At 48.5% G+C, this 10,907-nt stretch overlaps 1 protein-coding gene and 1 long non-coding RNA gene across 3 annotated transcripts; one reads left to right on the forward strand and one right to left on the reverse strand.

Moving 5' to 3' along the window:
- Window positions 1-7,787: 7,787 nt before the first annotated feature.
- LOC125402907 (uncharacterized) lies at window positions 7,788-10,056 on the reverse strand. The gene is made up of 2 exons (XR_007232785.3): window positions 9,916-10,056; window positions 7,788-9,235 (listed from the first exon to the last, which is right to left on the reverse strand). It is a non-coding gene; the product is annotated as an uncharacterized LOC125402907 (long non-coding RNA).
- On the forward strand, window positions 9,003-10,511 carry Fkbpl (FKBP prolyl isomerase like). Of its 2 annotated transcripts, none has more exons than XM_048437939.3 (2): window positions 9,003-9,138; window positions 9,426-10,511. In XM_048437939.3, the coding sequence occupies exon 2, from the start codon at window positions 9,440-9,442 to the stop codon at window positions 10,484-10,486; it is 1,047 nt and encodes a 348-aa protein (XP_048293896.1). In that variant the 5' UTR covers window positions 9,003-9,138; window positions 9,426-9,439; the 3' UTR covers window positions 10,487-10,511. The 2 variants fall into 2 exon arrangements, with proteins under 2 accessions (XP_048293896.1, XP_048293895.1); XM_048437938.3 differs by having other exon boundaries at window positions 9,006-9,138; window positions 9,364-10,511.
- The last annotated feature ends 396 nt before the right edge of the window (window positions 10,512-10,907 follow it).

Below are 10,907 nucleotides of genomic sequence, written 5' to 3' on the forward strand. Positions count from 1 at the left end.
GTGTGAGGGTATCACACAGTTGGAGTTACAGTTGTGAGCTGCCATATGGGTGCTGGAAATTGAACCTAAGTCTCTCCAGTCCCTTGATATCTTTTTTTTTAAGATTTATTTATTTATAATGTACACAGTGTTCTGCATGTATGCATGTCTGCAGTCTAGAGGAAGGCACCAGATATCATTACAGATGGTTGTGGGCCACCATGTGGTTGTCGGGAATTGAACTCAGAACCTCTGGAATAGCAGCCAGTGCTCCTAACCACTGAGCCATCTCTCCAGCCCTTTGATGTCTTTGATATTTATGTATGTCAATGATCTAGCCACCCACCCACTCCAAACATCTCACTTAAAGTCTTTCCACGTCATCCTTCAGCTCCACTTGAAAAATTCCCAACTGCATTTGGACCACCCACCCACTGACTTTGTTCATCACTTAATTTTTCTTTTTAATTTTATGTGTATGGGTGCTTTGCCTACATGTATGTTTGTGTAACACTTGCCTGGTGCCCATGGAGGCAGAAGAGGGCATCAGATCACCTAGAGCTGGAATTACAGATGATTGTGAGCTGCCATGTGGATGCTGGGAATCAAACCACGGGCCTCTGGAAGAGCAGCCAGTACTCTTAACTGTTGATCCATCTCTCCAACTCACACCACTTTTATTATTGTTTGATTTTCTCCGTTTTCCATTTTCAGGCCAGGCATGATGGGTCATGCCTGTAATCTAAGAATGTGGGGGCTTAAGCAGGGGTACTGCCCTGAGTTCCAGGCCAGGCTGGACTAGTGGTGCACCCTCTCTCCAGAAACAAAGCAAAATCTCATTTTCTTCGTTTCTCAGCTTAGCTTCCGTCCTGGCAAGTTTTATGTCAACTTGATACAACCTAGGGTCTGAAAGGAGGGAAGCTCAATTGAGAAAATGCTTCCATGAGATCCAGCTGTAGGATGCCGCACGCCTTTAATCCCAGCACCTGGGAGGCAGAGGCAGGTGGATCCCTGCAAATTCGAGGCCAACCTGGTCTACAGAGCGAGTTCCAGGACAGGCTCCAAAGCTACACAGAGAAAACCTGTCTTGAAAAATAAAATAAACAAACAAACAAAGATCCAGCTGTAGGACATATTTTTAATTGATGGTTGATATGGGAGGTCCCAGCTCCTGATGGGTAGTACCATCTGGGCTGTTAGTCCTGGGTTCTGTAAGAAAGCAGACTGAGCAAGCCATGTGAGCAAATCAGTAAGCAGCACCCTCCATGGCCTCTGCTGGAGCTCCCGCCTCCAGGTCCCTGCCCTGACCTCCCAGTGCTGAACTGTTACCTGGAAGTGTAAGCTGAAATAAACCCTTCCCTCCCCAAGTTGCTTGGTCATGGTGTTTCATCACAGTGATAGAAATCTACCTAGTACAGCTTTCAAAGTTGAATACCACGAGCACCTTGAGGCCTTACCCTGTTCTCTTGGCTCCTCTCCCTTTATACAGTTTCCTCTGGCTCGGTCTCACCCTGTCTGCTAACACTTCACCCACCAGCTGACCAGAGCCCAGGAAAATGCACAGTCATACTGTAAGGTTCACTTCCCGAGAGCCATCTGCACAGCTGCCAACCTACATTTCCCTCTTCAGTGGCCTCCCCCCCCCACCCCCGTGAGACCACAAGATGACAACGTTCCTTCCAAAGAGTGAGAAAACAGAACCACCCAGAAAAGAACTTCCTTGTAGCTTCTCCACACACTGGGCCGTCTCTGCTGCAGAGGTTCGCTTGTTTCTGGCCCAGTTCCTCTGTGCCCAGGGATTCCAAACCTTCTGCATGCCAGAGCTGGGGGACTCCCTAAGTCATTCCCTTTGTCCCAAATCATCGGTTTTTCTACATCACTGAAACATGTCCATTGTTGTACAGATGTGCTATAGCTGTACTTCTGTGGAAGGAAACCTCGCCGAAGTAGTCAGCATGGGCACAGTATTGTTAAAAGTGCCTGCGCTCTGTCAGGAAGGGAATTCTGATTGATACTGTTTGGAAAGAAGTGTGCAGGCTGCTGCCCCAGTACTGGAAGGGCTTCTCATCTTCACTGACGGTGCTAGAGGTCAAACCAGGGGTCTTGTGCACGCTAGGCAGGTCCTCTACCTCTGAGCTGATACAGCTGTAATTGCAGCCTCTCCCCCTCCTTTCCCCCTACATCCTCCCCCTGCTCCCCATCCTCCCTCTGCCCTCCTCCCTCCTCCTCTGCTCTTTCTTCTTTTCTGATACAGGGTCTTGCTCTATAGCCCATGCTGACCTTGAACTCAGGAGTCCCCCAGCTTCTCACGGGCTGGGATTACAGTCCTGCCTCACTATATCCAGTTCAGCTTCTCACGGGCTGGGGCTGGGATTACAGTCCTGCCTCACTATATCCAGCTCAAACCAAGACTTGACTTTCCTTTTCTTTGTTCGCTTGACTGGTTTTTAAATTTTTAGATTTTATTATTGCCAAGTGTGGTGGCGCACACCTTTAATCCCAGCACTCTGGAGGCAGAGGCAGGTGGATCTCTATGAATTAGAGGACAGCCTGAGAGTTCCAGGCCAACTAGGGTGACACAGTGAGACCCTGTCTCAAAATAAATATTATCATTGTGAAGGGAGTATGGTGTGTGCGTGCATAGGTGTGTGCACGGTGCCTCTTTAGAGACAGAGAACAGCCTTGCGGAGTTGGTTTCTGACCTCTCCCCTTATCTGGATTATGGAGATTAAAATTTCTGTGTTCTCTATCTCCCTTCCCCCACCTTCTCTTTTTTCCTCCTTTTCCTCCCCTCAACTCTCTTTCCACTAATGACTAAATACAGGGCCTTGTCAAATGGATGGAGCTAGAAAACATCATTTTGAGTGAGGTAACCCAGATTCAGAAAGACAGTTATCACATGTACTCACTCATAAGTGTTTTTAAAACATAAAGCAAAGAAAATCAGCCCACAGATCACAATCCCAGAGAACCTAGACAACAATGAGGACCCTAAGAGAGGCACACATAGATCTAATCTACATGGGAAGTAGAAAAAGACAAGATCTCCTGAGTAAATTGGGAGCATGGGGACCTTGGGAGAGGGTTGGAGGGGAGGGGAAAGGCAGGGAGGGGAACAGAGAAAAATGTATAGTTCAGTAAAATCAATTAAAAAATACAGGGCCTCGTATAAGCCAACCATGTGGTCCACTGTTGAGTTATGCCCAGCCCCTCGTTAGTTATTGTGCATGTGTGTGCGTTCCCGTGTGTAGCACGGTGTACCTGTAGAGGTCAGGTGACAACTTACATGGGTCAGCTTTCTCCTTCTACCGTGTGGATCTCAGGGACCAAATTCAGATCATGAGGCTTGACCGAAAGCCTCTTCCCCCAACAATTCATTTCGCCTCCCCTAAGGTACTGACTTACTGACTTTTGTTGTTTTGTCTTTCAAAATGATTTACTATCGTGTGTGTACATGTGTGAGCACAGCTGTCATAGCCCGGAGGTGAGGTGACAGGGATAACTCAGGTCCTCAGGCTGCTGGAGGCTGTCTTCACCTGCTGAACCACCTCACTTGCCCCGTTTTGTTTTCTCAGACAGGGTCTCACACGGGTGAGTGAGTCCCATCTCACTCAGACTCCTTTGCTGAAGATGATCTTGAACACTTGATTCTTCTGACCTTCTATCTTCTGAGTGTGGAGTTAGAGTCAAGCCCCGTCATGCCCCATTTATGTGGTAATGGTGGTGGTGTGGGGTCCAAACACAGTACCTCCAGCCTGCAAGGCAAGCACTCCACCCACTGAGTTATCCCCACCCCCTATAGGTCACCATGAATCCTTTCTGACACAGGGCCAATATCAACTCCGTGAGGAGGCTTTGCCCTCAGCGTTGGATTAAAAACAACACACACACCTAGAACCTTTCCTACCTATTTACTTACCTAGTTTATTGACTCATCTCACCTGAGTAACTGACACTGTAGGACATTTTATCAGTAGGTTTTTATTCCCTGACATCTTCAGTTGTAATAGTGTGAGATTTTGCCTGTTCCTCAGCCTGTGACCCTAGCTTAGCTAGAAGGCGGCCAGCAACAAAGACTTGTCCATGACATTGCATAACAGAAGGGGGAGGGGAGGGGACCCCCCCCCCACAGCGAGACTGGTGGCTGATTCTTTGGGGAGAAGGGTCTAATTTCTGCAGCGGTGTGGTCAGGATAAATTGCTCACACTCGGGCAAGTAACCCATATTAAACCCAGTGGATCACACACAAAAAGATCATCATGTTGAGAAGAGTTCCATCAGGCAACAGGGTGTGAGGGGGAGGAACAGGGCAGGGCAGAAATGACTAAAAGTCATTTTATATGGATTTATGAGTCTGTCCAAAACAACAACAAAAAATTAAGTCTTGCATAGTGGAGCACTCCTTTAATCCCAGCACTCAGGAAGCAGAGGTAGGTGGATCTCTATGAGGTTAACCTTGTGTACATAGTGAGTTCTAGGCTAGCCAGGGCTACAAAGAGAGACTCTGTCTCAAAAAAATAATTATTTAAAAGATTTATTTTCTGTGTATGAGTGTTTTGCCTGCATGTATGTATGTGTACCATATGTGTGCCTGGTGCTCAAAGAGACCAGAAGAAGACATTGGATACCCTGGAACTGGAATTACAAAGGGTTGTGAGCTACCATGTGGAGGGCGGGCCCTGAACCGGGTCCTCTGCAAAAGCAGCCAGTGCTCCTTATCAGTGAGCCAGTTCTCCAGCCCCAGCCAAATAAAAGGATAAGTTGTTGGACAGGCGCTGGGGAGGGGCTGTGGCTTAGTGATGAAGAGCAAGCCAAGGGTGTACAGAGGCTTGGAAATTGGTTCCCACCGTCACAAAAGGGAAAAAAGACCAAATGAATAAATAGCTCCTTGAGTTAAGCTAGGAGAAATGAGGTAATACATATTAGATAATGGATCTGAGCAAAGACGATTGTCCTTCAGCACAGAGCCTGGTGTCGCTGCTGTCGCTCACGCCAGGCTTACTAGGGGGCACGTCCTGTGAAATGTTTCACTGCAGAAAGTCCCCCCACCTTCCTGCCAGAAAACCCTGCCTGCAAGACAAGCCCAGTCAAAAAACTTTGGGAAGAAAGAGGAACACTTTTGACACAAATTCCAGGAGAACCCAAAACCACAGAAACCACCAAAACTAAACAGAAGAGCACATTTGTTTAACCTCTGGGAAGCTAGACTCTTAGTCCCTCGTGCTGATGCTGACAGCGGAGCCCTGGAGGGAGCACAAGGACAGCTTTTGGTTCCTTGCAGTGTGGAATGCACGGTGTTTGACAGTGTGGAAAACCGCCGCTGGCTCCAGGCCCTGTGATGGGGCAGCGTGCATGCAGCTGGAACAGCCTGGGCAAGCTGAGACTGACGCCAGAAGCGCCCTATGCTGGGCCCACAAGGCTGGTGCTGCCTCCTGCTGCATCTGCCGAAATAAATGCCCCAAATCTCTGCAAAACAATGGCGACTTTTCAAGGCTCAGCAATCTGACCGCTTCCATGTAAGAAGCCAAATCACAAAGGCCTGGTCACTTTCCCTGGCATCTGGGGCATTTTGAAACAGGACGTTCCCCCAACCATGGGGATCTCTGCATTTGTCTACTTTCTTCATTGATAAATCCTGAGGACCCAGTAAGAATTTGGGGTGTGGCGCTGGAGATTGTACACTATGTATGTACTCTGAGGGACACCCCAACCTTCAGGAAGGAACTGGAAAGATGGCATAGTGGTTAAGGGCTCATTGTTTTCCACAGGACATACATGTCAGATGTGTGTCTGAGGTTCAGCCTTCAAGTCATTTTGGTTCCTCCTCCTCTTCTCTGTCACTCATGTAGCTCAGGCTGCCCTCAAATTCGCTCACTATCTTGAACTCCTGATCCTCTTTCCTCTTCCTAGGGGTGGGGATATAAGAGTCACCAGGCCCGTCTCCAGCTCACTCGTTAGATATCAGTAAAAACTGTTATCACAAGGATTGTTCACTCTGCCCCACAGCTCAATCTCACAGCACATTTTTAACCTCTGTGTTTTCTTTCCGTAGTGCAAAGACTGTATCTGTCTGTCTGTCTCCTTCACCTCTGTATCCCCAGTCCTAGCATGCTGCCTGGGTACAGCAGCTGCTCACTAAATACCTGCTGGAGGAGTCACACATGCGCGCACACACACAGAGACAGACAGACAGACACACAAACAGACAGACAGATACACAGAGAGACACGCACAGAGACAGAGAGACACACACACATAGAGACAGACAGACACACAGAGAGACACACACACATGGAGAGACAGACAGACACACACATGCACACTCAGAGACAGACACACACACACAGAGACAGACAGACAGACACACACGCACGCGCGGGTGCAAGCACGCATATCCCCAGTCCTTGCAGCTGCCTAGATACAGCAGCTGCTCAATAAATACCTGCTGGAGGCGTTACGCACACACCCACACACACAAAAGTCACTTCCCTGTGGAATCTATTGGAGCTAAAATATACACGTACAAAGTAACAAGAGGATATTACAAAGGGATATGCTCCTGGGAGGTGGGGTTTCTTTGTCCAAGGACTACAGTGTAAAACCATTCTGTACTTCCTGCTTCCCTTGAAATCCCTCCAAGGAAAGATGGATCGATTTTCAGTAAGATTCCAGGGATTCCAAGAACCACAAGAATTAGTCATGCAGACCATGGACTAAAGTTACTCTGGCTCAAAGCCAAAAATAGAATTTTAGAGAGGAAAAAAAATAAGAATCAAGGTCTGTGACCTGGAGTTCAACACTGTTGTTTCGTTTGTTTTGTTGTTTTGTTTCTGAGACAGGGTTTCTCTATGTAACAGTCCTGGTCGTCCTGGAACTCAATTTGTAGACCAGGCTGGCCTTGAACTCACAGAGATCCGTCCTGAGGGCTGGGATTAAAAGTGTGTGCCGATACACCTGGTTTACAGGTGTCTTTTAGATTACCATCCCAAATTATGTTTTTAAGTAATGAAGCAAGTGTTACAAAAGCGGAAACTGGGCTTGGGTTCCCTCTGGGTTACATTTTCCCAGCCTTTAGGCAGATTCACAGAGGCAGGTGACAGCCCTGGTTATCTCCAGGTTAGAGCTCTCTGTGTGATTGTGTAAGTCTGGTCTCAGTTATCCCAAACAAACCAACTTAACTCTGGAGCAGCTTGAGGCCCAGGGTCATTTTCTCAAGTAGGTTAGCAAGCAAACTTTGCTTCTTCAGGTAAGAGAAGCGCTCTCTCTCTCTCTCTCTCTCTCTCTCTCTCTCTCTCTCTCTCTTTCTCTCTCTTCTGGTTTTTCAAGACAGGATTTCTCTGTGTATCTCTAGATGACCTGGAACTCACTCTGTAGACCAGGCTGGTCTCGAACTCATAGAGATCTGCCTGCTCTGCCTCCCTGAGTGCTGCGGTTAAAGGCGTGCACCACCACCTCCTGGCTAAGAAGAGACTTTTCAATGAGCAAAGACTCAAAGGAGTGAAAGAGAGTTCAACTAATTCAAAGGTGTAACTATTTCCTTAGCTTCCTAAGTTGTCTAGGCAAGCTAGTTTGTAAGTTATGTTTGAATAAGAATGGGGTCAGGGGAATGGTTGTTAAGAGCACTGGCTGCTCTTCCAGAGGACCCGGGTTCACTTCCCAGCACCCACAAGTCAGCTCACAACTGTAACAACAGTTCCAACTGATCTAACACCCGCACACAGATATGAATGCGGACAAAACAGCAATGCACATAAAGTAAAAATTAAATATTAAATTAAATATTAAAAAAAGAATTGGGTCAGAGCCTCTAAGTTTAATTTTTTATTTAATATCTCTGAGGGGGTTTATTAGTACAACTATTCTCTTTATATTCCTTTTTTGTCTGTTTTGTTTTTCGAGACAGAATTTCTCTGAAGCTTGGGAGCCTGTCCTAGAATTCGATATGTAGACCAGGCTGGCCACAAAATTACAGAGATCTGCCTGCCTCTGCCTCCCGAGTTCTGGGCTTAAAGGAGTGCGCCACCACTGCCCGGTTTACCTTCTAATCAGTGTTAAGGCTTGTCCGTATTTGTTTTCACCTTCATCATCAACGAAGCTCTGGGTGCGATCCACAATGACACATAAATCAGACACAGTGACACATGCCTGTAATCCCAGCATCCTCCCCTACATGGTGAGCTCCAGGGCAGGGACACCCAGAACATGTGCCCAAGTGAGGTACTTAGGGATTCTCCTTCCCTGAGAATGGTGCTGGCCCAGCTTGCGCAGGCAGTTCGCCAAGCAAGCATGAGTCACTGAAGGGACTATCTCCACCTTCCTTCGGGAGCAGACCGGTTCTCCACCGCTCCACTCCCTGGAGCGTGCTATACCAGCTACACATGCAAAATATAGGCCAAACTGAGCTGGTTCAGAATGAGGTCAACGAGGGATTATACCGTGGCGGTGCGTTTCGTGGGCTGGAAGCAGGAGCGGAAGCTAAGGATCACAGGCTCCATCTCAGACTTGCGAAATCCAGGTCTGCAATTGGACGTCTTTCCCAAGTGATGGGCATGCACATTCGAGTCTGAAAAACACTAAGATTCTAGATCAAGAGGGTCGGTTGAAGGGCAATAATGGATATGAAGCAGAAGTCAAGGAGGAACCAAAATGGACAGGAGTTGATTTCAACTAAGGTCTCTGAATTTAGTCATAACACGGCGGGTTCTGAAGCCGCTAAATTCTCGGCCTTTAAAAAGTTAGTGAGTCTGAAACTCAGGCCCTTTGCGCATGTTTGCCAAAACTCTCTTACCCCCCACCCATCTTCTCCAGTCCAAGTTTCCCATTCTTGGTCTTTTTTTTTTTCCATTTGGAATAAACCAGTCAGCCAGATCTTTGTCTGGTTCGGTTCGATCTGACCTAATTCTATTGCTTAGGTCTAGCCCGGTTGCTAAGGTACGGAGCTTCACGGTTGCTGGGAAATGACGTCACTCAGTGGGCGGGCTAAGCAGCCTCTCCGTCCTCCCGATTGGTCGTCATGCTGGCGATTTGCTTTCAGTCTCGTGGGCTCCACGACAGTTTGTCAGGTTCAGTTGCTCTCAGGCTCGTCCCCCAGGCCTCAGGACCCCACTCAGGGAAGGAGATGTGACTTAGGCCGCCCGACCAGGCTTTTTGTCCTTTCAGGTAGTTTTTGATTCAGTCGAGTGCCGGCAGTTGGGATGGCTACCCGAACCGTGGGGAATTACAGGGTTTATGGCTGTAAACTGGATCTGGGTGGACTCTAGCTTTGGAAAAAAAAAAAAAAAAGAAAGAAAAGAAAGAACTTTTAGGACTAGGTGCCCCAGTCTCAGAAGAATGACGAGGAGTCCTAACTAGAAATCCGGGAATTTGATTGTTTTTGTTTTTCAGGTACGGACTACACTTGATCCATCACTTTCTAGTCAAAACTGTTCCTTTATCTACTGTTGAAGGGATCGAGGGTCAAATGGAGACGTCACCTGTCAGCCCAATGAAAGAGAAGGGCACCGCTCAACCGCAGCAGCGGGAAGAGAACGCCCAGCGAAACCTAGGTGCAGCCACCCAGTTTAGGCAGCAGTCCCCGGGCCCCACCCCTGAAACCCTGGAGCTGGGAGTGAAACCCGATCCGGCCAGTCGAACTGTGGAGAACCCTCAAAAGATTGAAAATCCGGTGGCTGGATTTGAAGGCGAGGCTGATAAATGTCATATCTCCACTAATGCAATGGCAGAGCGTCTCCAAGCTTCTGACCTCTGGTACTGCCCTGATGGGAGTTTTGTAAAGAAGATCATAGTCCGTGGCCATGGCTTAGACAAACCCAAATTAGGCTCCCAGTGCCGCGTGTTGGCTTTGGGGTTTCCTTTTGGGTCTGGGATGCCAGAAGGCTGGACAGAACTAACCATAGGCGTTGGGCGATGGAGGGAAAAGACTTGGGGGGAACTCACAGAAAAATGCCTGGAGTCCATGTGTCAAGGTGAGGAAGCGGAAATTCGTCTTCCTGGATGCTCTGCACCCCTTGTCAAGCTCAGACTGGATTCCTTCACTAAGGGTCGGGATTCCTGGGAGTTGGAGGCTGTGGAGAAGGAGGCCCTGGCCAAGGAAGAACACGCAAGGGGTACAGAACTGTTTCGAGCTGGAAACCCTCAAGGGGCTGCCCGATGCTACGGTCGGGCTCTCCGACTGCTGCTAACCTTACCCCCACCCGGACCCCCAGAAAAAACGATCCTTTATTCCAATCTGGCTGCCTGTCAGTTGCTGTTAGGGCAGCCCCAGTTGGCGGCCCAGAGCTGTGACCGAGTGCTGGAGCGGGAGCCGGGCCATTTAAAAGCCTTATACCGAAGAGGGGTTGCTCAGGCTGCCCTTGGGAACTTGGAGAAAGCAACCGCTGATCTTAAGAAAGTGCTAGCAGCAGACCCCCAAAACCGTGCAGCCCAGGAAGAACTGGGGAGGGTGGTCATTCAGGGAAAGAAACAGGACGCAGGGCTGGCTCGGGGTCTGCGCAAGATGTTCAGCTGATTAAAAAGTTCAACTTTAAAAGAGACTGGAGCCTGTGAATTGTGTTCTGTGTTTCGGGATTTTTTAAGGGCCCCAAAGGGGTTTCAGTTCATACCTTATTCTTCCCTATGGAGAGTTAGCAATGGTGTCCGTGAGCCACTCGGGGGTGTGGTGGCTTATCCACCTCTGAAGATTTGTGTATGTATGCCTCCAAGTGCCTGCGGAGGTCAGAGGGAGCTGCATTCCCCGGAACTGGAGTTACAGATGGCTGTGAGCCGCCTGGTGTGGGTGCTGGGAATGAAAGTCAGGTGCTTGCAAGAGCAGGAAACGCCCCGCCCCCCCTTTTTTTTTTTTGAGAAAAGGTTTATCTGTGTAGCCCTGCCTGTCCTGGAACTCACTTTATAGACCAGGCTGGCTTCGCACTCAGAAATCCCCTGCCTCT

The sequence above is a fragment of the Myodes glareolus genome, chromosome 18 (genome assembly GCF_982192425.1).
Source record: "Myodes glareolus chromosome 18, mMyoGla1.1, whole genome shotgun sequence".
NCBI classification, from domain to species: domain Eukaryota; kingdom Metazoa; phylum Chordata; class Mammalia; order Rodentia; family Cricetidae; genus Myodes; species Myodes glareolus.

Bases quoted from the DNA above. Each gene is read 5' to 3' on its own strand.
- Fkbpl (XM_048437939.3), top strand. From the start codon at position 9,440: ATGGAGACGTCACCTGTCAGCCCAATGAAAGAGAAGGGCACCGCTCAA.